Source organism: Leuciscus leuciscus (assembly GCF_965113295.1).
Source record: "Leuciscus leuciscus genome assembly, chromosome: 5".
NCBI lineage: Eukaryota > Metazoa > Chordata > Actinopteri > Cypriniformes > Leuciscidae > Leuciscus > Leuciscus leuciscus.
Genome location: NC_138729.1, coordinates 35,184,157 through 35,202,159, shown reverse-complemented (window position 1 = coordinate 35,202,159; position 18,003 = coordinate 35,184,157). Strand labels below are relative to the sequence as shown.

The 18,003-nt window shown below is 36.8% G+C and overlaps 1 protein-coding gene across 2 annotated transcripts in view; it reads left to right on the top strand.

The window, feature by feature from the left end:
- LOC309498603 (uncharacterized protein) overlaps positions 1–18,003 on the top strand; it is a 103,425-nt gene that overhangs the window by 39,957 nt on the left and 45,465 nt on the right. Inside the window, exon 3 of one of the 2 annotated variants that reach the window (XR_014205991.1) lies at positions 12,574–16,629. Coding sequence is in view for 1 of the 2 variants with exons in the window: in XM_082169413.1 (XP_082025539.1) it covers positions 12,656–12,700 (45 nt within the window). In the remaining variant the exon portion in view is untranslated. Of the gene's footprint in view, positions 1–12,573; positions 16,630–18,003 lie in introns of those variants that run through there. The other variant, XM_082169413.1, reaches the window with a different exon arrangement.

The following is an 18,003-nucleotide window of genomic DNA, read 5'->3' as shown; positions in this document are numbered from 1 at the left end:
GAATGACTAATCAGCAAAAATGGGTGTGAATTAAGCCCAGATTGGTTCTGCAGACGAGGTATTAAAAATATAATTATCATCCAGCTATCCCATTACCCTACTAGTATGGGTTGGGATACATTGTACCTTGATTATGTATCCTCAAATGGGCTTGTCCATTGTAGCGTTACCTTCTAATTCACTGTTCTTCTGTCTATCTCTCCCTTCTCATCTTTATTCACCTCTCCCATTCTCTACCCCCCCCCCCCCCATTCATCCATCCAAACTGCCTAATCCTGCTCCTTTGGACACCAGTAAGTGCCCCGTCCCCGTTCCATCATGTTGAGCAGGATTCCTAGAGTTCCAGTTGTGGCGCTGCGTCTCTCACAGGCCCCTTAGCAGGGCCCTCTCCTTCATATCGGGTGGCCTGGTTCACCGTGTCCTCAGACAACCCGAGCTGAGCACAGGAAAGGGGCCACGATCTGGGGGAGGCCCACCTCAGCCTCAGCTCGGGATCTACAGCTCTACTGCTCTACCGCTCCCTCTCTCCAAGCAGCCACAATATAGTTATATGGTGTAATGCCTCTGACAGCCATACAGAAAGATGTTTATACAAGTGTGTGTATGTATGTGTATATATATATATATACACATACATACACACACACACACACACATATATATATATATATATATAAAAGTAATTTTTTTATATTAATATACACACTATTTATATGATTGTAGTATTATTTAAAAATAATTATTTTATAGCAATTTTTACACCTATTTAATAATAATTGTTTCTGGAATCCCTCTAGCTATCTATCCATTCATTGATTCATCTATCTGTCTTTCTGTCTCTGTCTGTCTATCTATCCATCTATCTTTCTGTCTACTTGTCTATAATAAATTACATAAAAATATACATTTTGTTTTATTATATGTATTTTAAATGAATGACTGGTCTCAGGTAGTCTTTATATGTTCATTATTATTATAATTACATAGAAATAGGTTTTAATCATATTTATTACAATAATTATTATCTACAGAGAATATATATTATTCACGTTCTCTTTGTGTAAAATGTGTATATATATATATATATATATATATATATATATATATATATATATATATATATATATATGTATGTGTGCATGTATGTATGTATGTATGTATGTGTATGTATATGTATATGTAGCCATTAAAAGTATGTGTATACACACACACACACACACACACACACACTCATACACATATATATATATAAAGTAACAAACAAATTTTCTTGCAGTTTTCTGCAAACTTTGCAGTTTTCTGACTAACATATCACATTTGCAGAGCCAACAAAACATTATGCGGTAACTACCTGAGACAGAAGAAAGTGGCCATGTTTGAAGGAGTTCTAGAGAGTGAGAGAGCTTGATAGGTTGATAGTCATTCTGCTGCATCTACATGTTACCAGACCAGCAGTCACATGATCAGTTAGCTTCTGTTTGATTGGACAAGAAAGCAAAATCCAGTGTTAAATTAAATGAAGTGTCCTATGAGCAATGCCGAACATGTTTCAAACCAAACACTGTGCGGCATCACCACAGGTCGATGCGTAGATGCCACTTCACTTGTGTGACTCAGCGGATTTAACAATCTAACAGATTCTGAAGTTCACAATTAGTGAAGTGGTCCAGTATCCTCGTTTTTATGAGCATGTGTGCATGTGGGTGTGTGTCTATGTGAGATGGTGCTCAGTATTCAGACCACACTGCAGACAGTCTCAGCAGCATAATGGGAGGTTGACTGTTGGGGCTAGAGGAGAGGAGGGGATGCGGTGAATGAGGGCTGAAGGAGGGGAGGGAAAAGGGGTAACGGACGTGGCGGTGCTCCAGAATCAATTGGCGGTGTAATGAGATGGCACTACGCCAGGTAACCATGGCACTGCCCCCTCCGCTCTCCTCCAGAGTAAATTAAAGAGGAAAAGAGCATGGAGAGAAAGTGAGTTCGTTTCTGAGAATGACAGAGAGAGAGAGAAGGATGAGACGGAGATGCAGACAAAAGAAATCGAAAGAGAGAGACCAAAAAATATAGATGGGGCACTGATAAAGGGTAGTTCAATGTTAGAAGGTGAAGAGAAGAAAACATTTAGCGATGAGGGAAAAACAGAACTAGAGAGAGGAAGAATGCAAGAAAGCAAGTGAGAGAGGCACTTACCTCACACAATGAGCATTCCTGAACTCCTTTTCTCAAGCCCCTGCTCTAAAGAGAGAGGGGAGAATGGAGGCCAAAGTTTGAGGCCAGAGGGGCTTTTTATATTATTATTAAAATTTACTGAGACATCTTTTTTACGGCACCTAGAAAAGAAACTGGCATGAGATGAATTAGTAGATTGTGTCCCCTTGAGTCCCAGCAACCACCTTCTCAGCTCTCTCTGTCTGTCTCTAACCCCTTTTCTCTCTTTCTTTTTATTTCAATTCAAGCTGTGGTATTTATTGCCAAAGCACAGGTAAAATCATAATAATCGTAATCTCTTATAGGTATAATTGTGCAATAATAATAATAATGTCAGTGGTGTAGCTAAAGGATGAAAGAACATTGAATAAATGCTCTTACATTCACCGCTGTTATAAAGACGGGTTCAACGGTTTCAGAATTCAATGAAGATGTGACCGAAAAGGTTTTCCTACAGCTATAGTGGTTTTGAAGATAAACGTCTGTTGAATAATGCACTCAGAGTTGCTCCTCGAGATGCATCCTTTTAAAATATTCACCACAGAATATAACCAACCCCTTCCCTACTTTGGCACACGCCACATATCTGAACCCCCCTCTCTTCTTTTCTCTGTCAGTGCTGTGCTGATTTTCTGGTTGGATGAGAGGCATCAGTCAGTTTGATTTTACTGAGGCTGTATGCATTTCTTCATCAGCCCCTTTCTCCCTTTCTTTCCATCCTGCCGAGGGGCTGAGATGTGTTAATACTGTGTAGTTGGCTGTGTTACTTGCTTCTCTGATTAGTGAGTGTGTGTGACGGTTACTGGAGATGAATTGAAATTAAAGCTTGATTAATATCGTAATTAGGTTCCCCCCTCTCCCATTTCTTCCTGGTCCAACCTCACGCCTTCCTAAGAAGGACTCCGGCTGTTTTCTTTCTTTGTCTACATTTTTGTGTCTCTTTAGCCACCTGCTTGCTTCAGTCTAAAGAGGATTTAACTGTTTATGCCACTTTGGAAGATTTTATCAATGCAATTTGATTGTTGTTGTGGTTTTATACCATGTGATTTATATTAATATTGAACAAATATTATTACATTACATACTGGATGTGAAGAAAAGTCATGTGCTCTAGTGTTCTAGTGAGTTTTGTACATAGGCAACATTTTAAGATGTCATATACACTTTACCGATACAAAGGCTGTTCCAAAAGGTATAGGTATCTTTTGGATGATACAATTAAGCCCATATTATTTTTAAGATTATGGCCAATAACTGATAAATGGTCAATATTATAAATCTATAATCTACATACTTGAAATAACAATTTGCTGCAAGTGAATTTAGGCATCACATCATTATAATGTACAATGTAAAAGAATGATAAATATTAATTTTAAAAAGTGCAAAAATATATTGTTTTATTTAGTAAAAAAAAAAAAAAATCCCTTGTGATTGTAAAGGAGGGACCTCTGGGGTGCTGGTTAAATTGTTGAACCTTTGTCATAATCTGTCGCTATCCCTTTAAGTTAGTGCTAAATGCTGATCTAAATTCTAAAATAAGCAGAAGCGATTAAATACCCAATATAGGTCAAAACTGGCACTAAATAACTAATAGTGGCAATCAACTGAACCAATATGGTGCTGATACAGTACATTGTGCATCTCTACCCATCCCTGAAACTATCAGGCAGCTTCATACAGTATGTATCAGTCACGGTGAAGACAATCCCAAAATGGCAACAATCTCATATAAAAAAAACAGTTTGGTCAACGTTGTCACTTAAAGTTGCAATGTAACGGAAGTAGCGACAGATAATTTTTCGGTATTGTGACGTTCATTCCATTGAATTAATTATTGACAAAGCAAAAAGATTAGAGAAATCTGGCATACATCATCAGAGAGAAGTCTGTCGTTTCACAAGAAGATCGAGTTATGATCTAAAAGACTCATTAGATCTTGGGACAGAGCTATAGTTTCATGCACTGTGATGCTGATTGCAAATTCTGTTACTGGCACGCTTTTTGACTTTTATGTAAGGAATATTATATTTACTTTGTTATCCCCATAGTAAAGATTTGTTGAGTTGTTGGTTAAAACCAGTTGAAACGTCATCTTTCCTAAAGGTTATTTTTTTTTTTTTTTACAAAGGAGGTTACCTGGCTCTAATCAGATCAGTGCTGTGCCTTTGCTACATGGCACAGCATGAAATGCAACTACCATTTATTGACCAAAAAAGTGTACTGAAGGCACTGAAATGACAATGTGATGAAATTAGTAGTTTATGACTCCAAGTTTGCACTAGCACCGTCTTTTGTACAATAGTAATCTCCAGCCATTGCATCCTGGGAATGGAGGACAGTGACAACGCTGTATATCTGAGTGGTAGATTAATAGGGAGGACTGGAGTGTGGGTGCCGCAGTAGCACATGAGGAGAATATCAGACAGAGAGACGTGAGAGACCTGGAATGGGAAAGAAAAGCAGTGGACAAATTCAGTACCAGCACAAAATTACAACTATCTTCAGAAGTGTTTGTGTCATATTGGAAACTGTAGCTGCTGGGTTTAATCACTTTCTTTTATATTGTTGTATTAAACAGAGAAAGGAGATGCCAAAAGCTAAAAACAGGGAATTAGAAACCTGTTAACAATACTATCTATATTGTTTAAAGTGAAGAAGCTATTTTTACTGGATCTAATCTATTGATATTTAAAATAACTTCATCATAGTAAGTTTGATTCATTCATATACAGTACATGTGTGTGTGTATATATATATATATATATATATATATATATATATATATATATATATATATATATATATATATATATATATACAAACATTTCACTGGCGCCACCATACAAAAAGTGAATAAAATAAATAGTTGTTGGCTTTGGAGTTGTTGTTTTTGCCCATAACCTTAATAAATATGGTTGTGACACCAAAAACTAGCCTAACTCATACATTTAGGTAAAGACAATTAACCTGCAGTAATAAAATAAGAACAAATAAAGCAACAGCACAAATACAATAGAACACTACAAATAAAAAACACTGCTCTTCATGTTTTTCAGAAATAATCAAATGTAAAATAGCACTGCATCTTCACTGTATAAATTAAATATCGATTAATCCTTATTAAAGTTGTGAAAGTTATTCAGTCAAGAGCAGCGAGTGATATTTTTTCTTTGTCCTTTGTTGTTTAATTAACATTGCTGTCTGAGAAGCGGCTTTCTGGGCACACGCTTCAAATGTGTGCGCACAAAACTTCTCTTTGTCGTCTTCTTGTGCCTGAATATTTAAATTGGCAAGGCTTAAAAACTTGCAACTAGTGACAGTTGCGTCGACTGTCCCTAGTGATGTTTACGCGGGCAGTCCTTATTGTCGAGCCATGCATGTGTGAGTGTATGATGTGACATTTAATGTGTTTACTGAAACCAGATCACAAGGATATTTAGATCCCTTCATTAACATACATATCATATCTGCTCTAAGATCAGGATAACATAAATGCATTACATTTGAAACAGAATTGCCAGACTTCAAAGCGGTCTTGCAGAAGCACATATTTGATATTTAGATTGATTTCTTGGAAACATGCAACTTAATGTAAATATCTTTTGTATACTCAGCTAGTTTACTTTTGTGAATGCTCAAATAATTAGTATATTTGGTACTATACGGTTATCCGGACCACACGATGGCCTACCCCTAACCCCGCCCCTAAACCTACCCGTCACTGGGGTCCAGACCAATCAGGGATGACTATACGGACTATACGGGACTAAAAGACACACGTGTGGTCCGGATAATCATATAGTTCCGTATATATTTATTCTCTGTTTATACTCTTTCCCCGCCATTGACTGAAATTTACGGCTTTCCGTGTTTTCACTGCTATACAGTAGGGGGTGCTATAATGCATCTTCTGAAAGAGTACATAATCTCCTGATCAAAACACATGTGAATAAGAAGCATAAACAAGAGGTATGATATGTAAGCAGATTCATATGTAAAATAACGCAATCACAAACATTAAACAGCATAAAAATCAAAACTGCCTAATGTTACTGAATGAAATGACGACCCAGTACGAAGGAATGCATGAAGGCTTTTTGGGGGGGGTTTGTTTAAAAACGGAGGGTCTGTTCTTTCTTTTGATATATTGTATATTCAGATATTCATACAACTAAATATTCTGGGGGCCATGCAACTTTTATGAAAATGTAAAAAAAAGAAAAAAATTGCTGGGGGTGGCTTGCAGCTTTTTTCAAAATCGCTGGCTGGGAAAGTGATAAATGATCTGTTTTTGGTCATTTTGTTGGTAATTCAAGCAGGAGCAGTTTGTTTTCTGAATGCGTAATTAAAATGTAATGTTACATATTTCGTTATTTCCTAATCAATTGTATTTTTCTCTATCTAATACTGAATTGCTTTAGTTTACTGTCTATAATAAACAAATAATCATCAGAAATTTTGAAGAACTCAATATTTCTACCTCTTCAGACTAATTTATGTGACAGAGAGAGGGGAAAAAGAATTGCAAAGCAATTTTTTACCTCTTTAATGCTTATCATTGCTTGTCATTTGCTTGCTGACCAGGCAGCTGGTCAGCTGGGTTTTAATGACTCAAGTGGTCACCCATGTCTTATTCTTATCATGGGGAAGATCCATAATTTTTGTTCTTTATCACTTAATCTGTGTCTCTCTTCCTTACTGTGTTTGTGCTGAGTGGGTGTTCTCTCTTATATTTCTCTCTTCTGGCTTCAGAGGATTTGACTCCTCAGAACCACTGCCAAGGCTCTTTCTTTGAAAACCAATAAGACCTCACCGGTATGTCACCATAAACAGGCTCGGAGCCATTGAGCACAAGACGACATTGTTCTTCCTGTTGAGGTTGATGATGCCCTATGGAGTCATTATAGGCGTTTGTGCTTTCGAGTGCTGTTTAGAATGTCTCAGACCTGCCCTCTTGTCGAAAATATACAGCCTCAAAACTTTTTATTAAAATGTATCCATATTGTCTCAGAGCTTTTGCCACTGGTGAGCTCACGTAGGTAGGGAGATTTAATGGCACTTTTCTCTAAACCTATCTATGTCTAGTTAACAGGTGTTTTTGGGAGTGTTTAATTTTATGATGTGATAAATAATTGGCTGTTCTGTCATAGATTTTTCATCTGCACTTTTATTTATTGTTGTAATGGAAAAGATAAAAGTGAAAGAAAAAAAAATAGAAGCAACTTCCAGCAGTTGACCTTGGAACTTGGAAACCGTTATGCGCATAAACATAAGTTTAAATATAACTGTTAAATAAAGATTTTAGTCTTCACAAAGGGATGACAGAACTAAGGCATTTTGCATACCCCTGTCATAAGATCTTGTTGCACCTCTGTCTCACATTACAAGAAGCATAAAACCACCGTAGGGCAACAAACAAGCAGAGAGAAAAGTGATATGGCAAGCATTGTAAATGTGTTTATTCTTTATCTATATATATACTATACCTATCTGTCTGTCAAACCTTGTGCTTTTCCAAGCTGAGTGTTGCACCTGCCGCTCTGCATATCCTTCTGAAGAATCCCAATGTTAGAAACGAGCGGCTGAAGTTTATTTTTAACAAGGGCCATTTCAGACTGTTCTTTTTTTTAGCAGTTTGTGTGGGCCAATCGAAAATCAAAAATCGACAGTATGACGGTTTTTGGAACAGACAAACAGTATAAACGAATATCGTTTATGTTCAGTTAGTTAATGTTTCACATTGCTTACACTCTCTCTCTCTTTGCATCCATCTCTTCTCCCTCTTTGCTCCCCTGTGTTGGAACCAGCCGCTGCGGACAGTACTCCCTATCCTAATGCCCTCTTTGTTCACCCTTCTGTTGGAGGCCCGCTCTTAAAGCTTGGCATGGGTTAAGGCAGGCGAGAGGGTTGAGGGGGGAAGGAAGAAGAGCGGGCACAGGGCAAACAAGGGGCAGACAAGGGGGCTTGGCAGACACCTGAAAGTCAAATCTGCTCATTTAGATTCAAGAGGAGCAGGATGTGGAAGAGACTTAAAAAGCCTCTTTGTACCCCCCTCGACCCTCTTATAAGCTCCTACAGACAATTATGTTGCAATTGTTCACGAGCAGATGTCAACCTAATTTATTGACATTTAACACAGAATAATGAAATATTTATTAATATCAATTTATTTAACATTAACTATATTTTTAATATCATACACTACTGTTCAAAAGTTTGGTGTAGATATATATATATATATATATATCTTACCGACATATATATATATATATATATATATATATATATATTGAATATACTTATATATTAGGGGTGTGTGATATTGACAAAAAATTATATCTCAATATTTTCTGGGTTTTTATCAATAACGATAATTAGACAATATTTTTTTAAACACAATAGTGTGTTTATTGGTTTAGGACTACCGTTGACAGCTGACTCCTAAAGATTTTGATATTTTTCATATTCTGTACGGTGGTCAGTTCGTAGCATTGACAAAAAATGATCTTTTCCAACAAGTTTAAATTGATTTTTTACTTTTATGGGCATTTTTTACTTTATAAAGCCATTTTTTAACCTAATTAATTGAGTGCATCATCTTTTGAGTCAAATTCTACCATTTAATCAATAAATTAAATTAGAATAATAAGACGCAATAGGTCTGTTACCAATCAAATGAAATTGATATCAACAAAATCCATCTTAGCAATGCAAAGGAAACACAGAAGCTGCATCTGAAGTGGCATTTAGATGTATTGAGGTATGTTTAATGCAGCTCAGAGGGGACACGAATGCACCTGCAGTTACAAATGCATAAATGATGTATTGATGTTTTAAACATAAAACGTTATATACTGATATTTTGAAATGATAAAAAAATTAAAAGATACTTTAAATGTGAAATTAAAACCACCAGTAGGTGGCAGCAATGAGTGAGTCATTGAGTTTCAACCGATTCATTTAAACGGCTGATTCATTCAGGAACGAAGCATTGGACTTAATGAGTGAGTCGTTGAATCATTCATCCAAATGATGTGTTCATTCAGTAAGGAAACACCGCCATTTGTTGCTCAGAGACGCAAAACAGTCCTGTGGCTTGGTTTGGAGCCATTTTCCTTGGCAAAATGGTGCAAAAACAAGCAATACTGTGTCTAAAATACAGTCAAACCAAAAATTATTCAGACACCATATATAATTTTTGATATTTTTTTACTAGTGGGTGCAGGACCCTATAGTTCATTTATGTAAGTGAGGATAGCAAAAAAAAGTAAACTGTGACAAAACTTTATTGCTAATGTGACCTTTTTACACCACAGAATGAACAAAATTAAGCATTGCTTGGTAATTGGTTGACCTAAATTGGTATTATCTAATTGTGTACTTAAATTTAACAGCTGACAACTGAGAGCTATTCAACCTAATTCATTTGTGAGACAGTCTAACAGTTACAGAAGGATGGCCAAAACCAGAGAAATATCAACTGATTTGATGATTTTGAATTGTCATATTTTATTACCATTTTCTAAACTATAGCGAATAAACTGTGATAATTTGAGAAATGTTGAAGGTGTCTGAATAAATTTTGGTTTGACTGTATATGTCACTTAATATTAACTTCTTGTTTATTGAACCGTCGTCTATCAATTTGTAATCATGCTGATCTTTGAAGAAAAAAATGTACTCTTTCTGTGATATTAACTATTAAATTAAATATAAAAGACAAACAGGGGTATTTTTGTCCCCTTATCTTGAATATTGGGGGCATTCTACATGCATTTTAATAGACTAAATTACGTGCACACACACATACTGTACAGTATATACACATACAGTACCGGTCAAAAGTTTGGAAACATTACTATTTTTTATGTTTTTGAAAGAAGTCTCTTCTGTTCATCAAGCCTGCACTTATTTGATCAAAAATACAGATTTTAAAAAATATATATTTTGCTAAATATTATTACAATATAAAATAATGGTTTTCTCTTTTAATATGCTTAAAATACAATTTATTTCTATGATGCAAAGTCAGAATTTTCAGCATCATTACTCCAGTCTCAATCCTTCAGAAATCATTCTGATATGCTGATTTGCTGCTCAAGAAACATTTCTTATTGTGAATGTTGAAAACAGCTCAATAATTCTTTGGAAACCGGGATACATTTCTTTTCAGGATTTTGTGATGAATTGAAAATTCAAAAGAACAGCATTTATTAGAAATGGAAATCTTTTGTAACATTATAAGTACCTTAACTGTCAATTTGATCAATTTAATGAGATTTGCCTAATAAAAGTATTAAGTTCTCAAAACAAATCTTACTGACCCCAAACTTTTAAACTGTAGTGTATATTTAATAATTTATATACAAATTATATCATTTTAAACTTTGTTACACATTATAAAACAATCGAGTGCAAGATTTATCTTCAAACATGATCCAAATTCATGTTTCATGTTTATGTTTATTATTTATTTATATATTTATTGAAAAGGATTCTTTAAATTAGAATTAGACTTTTATTATGCAGTTCACATCACGTTGGCACCTTTGGAAAGTAAAAATGCGGGGAATGAATATGATGTTGCACCACATGCTGGCTGCAGAATGTGCACCCCTGAAATTATTCCCCTCCTGCCATGTTGCACACCATAGATGAGTTGGGCTGCATTGCAGGATAAAAGGGAAGCCATATTGAGATCGCGTGAACCATTTCACGAGTAATTCCCATGTGATTCTGCAACTTCGCCAGATACACTCCTTTCTTCATGTAGAAAACCATTCGGCTATGAAAATATTTTTGTCAGGATGCAAATTAAAGAAATATAAAGTGTTTTATTCATAAAGAGGGCAACTGAAATATATTTTTAGGCGAATGATGAATAATGTAGGTGAAAGACTCTCTGTGACAGTGAGGTAATAGCACTCAAATATGTTTGACTGTCTGGGGACCGGCGGAACGCCAGCCAGACTGTGACCAACTGACACACTGACTCACACACACACATACACACACACACACACAGGGAGCATTGGAGAGACTGTGCCAATGCCTGGATTAGGCAGCCATGTAAACAAGCAAATAGATATGGAGACAAGCAGACAGACAGACACAGGCAGAGGGACAGATGGATGGACAGACACAGAGACAAAATGCTATTAATTGCATCCGATTAGCATGGCGGGCACAGCACCCCGTCTACAGCGGGCACTATATTTGATCGTGGGGCATAACAAAATTTTTTTCCGCTGTTGTTTTGTTGATCCGAGGGAGTTTGTACCTTAAAAAAAAGAATCGAGACAGATTTCGGACTGCTGCCCGTGGTTTTATCCAGAACAGAACAGGACAGTGAGCTGTGCTCCCTTTCGCTTGCTCTCTTTCTCTCTCTTGCTTGTAACTTTCTGTCTCTGCCATTTTGATGAGGTTGAAAAAAAGTGTATCTCTTTTTCTCTCTCACTACGTGGCGTGGATTGGACGCCGACTGGAAGGAAGGAGGGAGGAGTAGGAGCAAGAGAGAGCGCTCTGCTCGCGTAGACGGAGAGATGGCATATTTGCAGAAAGAGTAATGTGGTGTGAAAGCAGTCCTTTTCAGTCTTCACTCTTTAGACTGTTCTGTCGTCCGTAAAGCTGCTTTTTATTTTCTGCACTACGCTCTACCCCTCTTTCTGCATCTGCTTCTCTCCATTATAAACTTTTTTCTTAACGTTTTTATAGCTTTATTTCATTGCTCTGTCAGTTCGTTTCTGTTTCAATTCGTTCCTTGCTTGTTTTTAATCGCCCCTCAGTTGTTGGGAGTTCATGGGAGTTAAAGACAAAGGGAAACGTCCACATTTTGGCACCACTAAGGGGAGTCAGAACTGCAGCCAAGGACCCTGCTGAGATCCAAAAAACCCCAGTACAGCGAAGCGCCAAAAAAAGAAAAAAAAAAAAGAAAAGAAAACACCACCCTTTCCTTTGCATGGTCACAAATTCCACTCTCCCTGTAGCCAGGGCAGTGCCGCAGCTCCTCCTCGACCACATCTCACCGCATTCGACCTTTCCGCCTTCTCTTCTCAGTCTTCCATGGAACCTTTTCTGACCCATTTTTGAGGATTTTCTTTTTTTCCACGGTAAATACGAATAGGACCGGCCGCACAGGAGGGCGAAAGAGGGGACAGGGGCTTTTTCAATGTTGTCTGCCGATGACTTGGCGATTTGCTCTTGTTGAACTAGGGTTGCCGTTTTTGGCTTCTTTTTTAAGGTTGTAGGTGCTGTATGTGTTCTTCCTTCATGTCAGGACGTGTTTGTGTATTAATGGTTTGAACGTGCGAATGAGCAGTTTTGTACTTCCTTCTAACATGCTGTTTTTCTTTCCTGCTCCAGATTTTTTGCGGGCAACGGAATTGGCCTAGTCTGCACCCTAAGCCTGACTCCATATTGCCGCCAGGTGTAGGATGACTCTGGTATGGACATAAAACTGGTCATCACCATAGACAGACGTCCTCCACCGGTATGATACTTTCCTATGCCCTTTTTTCTTCTGTCCATTCTTTTCGTTCTTTTCCAGTCCGAACTTTTTCTGAACGTTTTTTTTTTTACCTGCATCTTGTTTACCATCGGGTTGTGTAATTTCTTGTTCGTTTAAAAGTCCGCCTTGACGTAAAAATAGTCTCCGTATCCACAGTTGTCCACATTCCATTATGCTTCATAAGCAAACATTTTTGTTTTATTTTGTACGTTTGGATTTTTTCAGTGACAAGTCTTAGACAACTAGTCTAAGGTCATATCCGAAATAAATGTAGGTCAATTGCGGTCAAACATTTAACATACTTAAAAAAAATTTTTTACAGGGTCAATTGTTGTCAGATATTTGTGTACACATACTGTTTGACGAATCACAATTCATTTGTTTCCAGTGGCTAGAAATCAGCAAGCAAATAACAGTAACGGGTTCTGAGTGGTCGTACGATGCCATGGAAACACATTTGAAATGTGAGACTGTGTACTGGATGCATGTTCACGATTCGATTCACTAACAACTTATTTTCTTTTTCTCTGGCATTTCTCATAATACTATACACCGTGTCTCTGTGTAGAAATAGGTCAAGATATAATACTGATATATTTAACATTTACTCTATTGTTCTGGAATAACCTTTGATTTTCCTTAGGGAGTGGCACTGTACCATGAATCATGGCATTTCTAATTGCAGCTTGTTGCACCTACATCTTGTAGTACAGACTGGGAAAGCCCTTGATGGAGAGTCTGTGATTTCTTATTTCTGTATATTAAATGGCAGTAATTGGCAAACAATAAACGATATACTGAATGTGTGCGATATAGTTTACTAAAACTAGTTAAACAGTTTTTAGGTTTATTTTAGATTGATTTCTGCAAAAAAGTTTAGTATTTCTATACTTGCGCTAAGTTGCATATGATATCAGTCACTGCAGTATATTTGATCCAACAGTAGCGGTGTTGTCTCATCTGGGCACGGCAAACACCACATGTCTTTCAAACTGACCTTCACTCTGAATGATATGTTTTAAACTGTAGTGATTTGAAATACAAAGAATTTATGGTAAAACATTTTGGTGGGAGCTCCCATCTTAATCATATCTCTAATGAGTTATTAAACAAGTTATTTTTGTTGAACCACACCCAATAATTTCGTATAAAATTATTTGAATAATTACTTGAGTTTAAGTTTCAGTAATATTTGGGAATTTGTCGTTATTTTTCTTGTCTAATCAATAAGACTTATTCTGTATGTTAGCAATATTCTAACCTCATTAAAAGTAAATGTATTCATTTTTTGCAGATTTTTACCCCCTGCATTTTTTTGACCTGAATTCCACTGTCACATTATATATTTGACTTGCTTATGTTGTTGTTTGCTTGTGGAAAGGGACATGGATCATTTGTATAGTTCTTCTCAATGTTCAGCAGGTGTACATATTTTTAAAAAAGCCACTCATTTTACAGGATCAATACTTTCTCTGTTTATGAATTCCTAATCTTATCTTTTATCTATCCTTTTCATGAATTTCAGGTGACGTACATAATGATCTTCTTCCTCTGTATTACCTGGCGAGGCCATTATGTCTATTAAAAAAAAAAACGTATCTTCCAAAAATGGCCATCTATGCCTGTCTTTTGTTTTAAACTTACTTGTCAAAGTGTTTTGAAATTGGTGCATGAGGAAAAAGAAAAACAACAGTCATAAGAATTAGCGTTTGTTTAGTGCAGTGGATAATATTTTTGGTGTCCTGTGAAAGGTGGAGTGTGTAGCTGTGACGCAGTGCAGTGATGCCAGCTGCCACAAACCCGTAGATCCGAACTTGTGGTGACTCTGTGCACAAGCTCGTGTCTATAGGTATGTGTCTGCGAGGTGAACGCAACAGTCTTCCCTGCAACCACTGCTGTTGCTGACTAGAAACTTCTCTTCAGGGTTGACACTTTAGCTGTAAAGGATAAATGTTTGGTGACTGCATGAATGTTTGCATCTTTTTATTAGAATGAATTGATTGCACCTATTTTCAACATTGAGTAAAGGAAGTTTTGCTACTTGCATATGCGCAAACGTAAGCAGTGGAGACATGCTCCTATCCTCCCCCTCAAGACAGCGATGTCTCGGGATGAGGTAGTAGGTTGTATAGTTTAGAGTTACAACATGGGAGATAACTGTACAGCCTCCTAGCTTTCCCCGAGCAGACGCCCTTCTCTGTACAAGCTACAGTGCTAATGCTAACGTTACTAGCATCGCAACTAACATGCTTCCCTGACGTGCTAAGAGCAGTACAACAGTGATTATAAATGTTATATGTGGAGTCTAATGGTCTTTGTTGATGATGTAAAGGGTTTGACAGAATGCCCATTCACTCTGAGAAGGATAACTATAAACTATAAAGTTTTAATAATCACTCTAATTCTATGAGAAGTCTGCGGCTCTGCGCCAAAACTATAACGATAACAACACACTGGAATCACTTTCAGAATGATTTTCAGCCAATCAGAAGCCACCCGACTTTAAGGAACTGGAGCATTTACAGCAGCAGACGACATAACTGCAATGTGCACTTATAATAAAACAGCATGTTATCATCCGTTGGTGTGGACACTAATATAGTTATTGTTCTTGGTGGGAATAGACTTTTAGCCAGAATTACCATATTTGCTAAACCTCTAGTGTCAATAGAACCTACGTATAGCCTATGTACATAATTTAACATTTAAACCATTCCCCACGTATTTAAATCGCTCTAAAGCTTCATCCCATAGCTGATTATATTTTGTCAGTGAATCTGTTAACATCATGCTTGCCTACAAGTATAGCATTTAATAAAAACAGCGTTGTGTTCCCACTCCCCACAGAGAATAGAAATGTTATATTTCTATCAAAAGACCACACAGTTATTGCAACAGGGTGTTTAACATCGTATCCTACAATGTTCTGCACCACAAACACCATGTCTTAAAATACACATGGGAACTGTGAAAGCCTTATGTTCTTTACCATATCCTTCTGGATTGTATATGACCATCAATTGTTGTGCGTTTCTCTCCTGCTTTGAAAACACATTTATAACTGGCAAAATGTCTGTCTTTTTTTTCTTTCTTAAGTGGTTATGAAAAGTGATATCAATGACATCAGGTACAAATTCTACCATAAAGGTAACTGTAGACCGTGTATTAGATAGGAAACTTGTTTAACCGTCTACCTGCTTTGTATGTATTTTATTACAAGTTTGCTTAGTTTTATCAGCATGCGGCTTTGAGAGTCGTAATGCAATGGAGACATTAGGCTGTTGCAATGGCTATTTTAGGGCAAATATTTGGTTCATGCTTTTGTGGCTATTTCAAAAAGATGTCAAAACATGGAGAATATTTTGTGAGGACTTGAAAAGCAAATTTGGTACCACCAATTTGTTGGAAGCAGCATCAGCAGTCACTGTGTCAGATAAAATATGTGTTTTAAATGACACTCCTATATGTGTGCATGGACTATGTTTCAGTCAATGTCTTTGTTTTCTGATGTGCTTTAAGTTTGTGTGTGCCATGGTGAGGTTTGACCCAGGTGTGTGTGCTTATTTAGGTGTGGTTGTTGTTTTAGTTGTTTAGTGTAAATTTCTGCTTGATTCAGTGGTACACGTGCAAGCATGTCTGTGTGCATGGAAATTGGGTTTATTAAAGCAGTTTGAATCAAATGGTGGAGGTGCTATGAATTTCATGTCATGAAATGGCGAAGACTTTGCTTGTGAATATTTACACTATTCAAAGATTTGGGGTCAGTTAGATAAGATGACAGTAAAGGCATTTATAATACTTTTATATTTTAAATAAATGCTGTTGTTTTGAACTTTATATTAATCAAGGAATCATGAAAAGATCACGGTTTCCACAAAAATAGCAGCACGACCATTTTAAATAAAAAATCGTACCTAACCACCCCCATATGACTTTATTTAATAAATCAAAACTACAGCTTAAAGTCAGTGTGTATCGGGAGTGGGTTAAATGGTTGTTAGCATTTTGTTTCATGATTTCAATAGAATGAGGCAGCAGAAAAGCGATACATTGGAGTCTGAAAGCTGTTTGCTGGTCAGAACCTTAAAGCTGATGCGTTCCTCTACGATGAAAACCGTAACAATTTTTAAACATCGGATTGCCACTTTTAATATTTGTGTTATCTAAGGTATGCTAATATTTATGTTATGCTATATGCATCTAAATTATCTGTATTATCTGTATTATTCCTTATGCAATAGTTTGCATAATGTACTGGGGACAAAATTGACAATGTCTCCACCATAAACAATGTCTGGTTAGTGCTGCTTCCTCTGAGATGGCATATGGTTAGGTGCCTAGCCTTAATACATGTTTGAAGCCAGTTTATTATACATAATATACAGTTTCCTGCTTTGCTAACAGTGTGAGTCAGCAAACTTCTAATGCAGCTTAAGAAACACCGTGTGGATAAATAATGTTTTGAGCGCTCTGCCACCCAGAATGCCTTAGGGAGAGAAAATGGTGCACTGAAGCCAAATGTGTACAGAGTTCAGCCTCGTTTAACCAAAAACTGTGCCGTCAATGTGGAAAAACCAGCTCCAGAAATGCAAGTCTGCAGCTAAAAAAGGCTGGAAGAACCAAACCACATTTAGACTAGCACAGTTTAGAATGCTCTGGAGTAAGAGATCTGATTTGGATGGATAGATTGATTTGGACCACTTTTTCACCTCTGACATATCCATATTTGTAAAATGAGTTCTCAAGGTCAAACCCTGCTGAAATATTATGAGCTTGAGAAATTTGAGAAAGTGCATTTATTTGACAAATTGGCACGGTTGTGCAATTAATGATTAAACATCTTAATTCAGTCCTTTCTATGCCAAAACCTTATTTCTGATAGATGTTTGGGATCAGTAATAGACATTCATCTGCTCTCTTTCTCTCTTTATATTTGTACCACTGTCAGTCATGTCCTTAAGGCTGCTTATACACTTGGCAAACAATAGTGCTTTTGTGTTAAAGGAGAAGATGGGACCCAGAGAATGTGTTTCGTTGATGACATCATTCTTTGAGCTAAAAAAATGTCTAGGTTTATTGTGTCTGAATTAGGGATGTCAATTTTCACAAATTCCCATGATCGATCGTCGTTTAAATTAACGATCAATTAATCGATTAATCGTTAGCCTTAATACTGCGATATGCAGTGGCTATGACAGCATGACAGGGTCTGCAAATGCTGCTCAAAACGCTATGTTCCTCACCAAATCAATTAGAATGGTTTTAAATATAAATAGAGGGCTAGT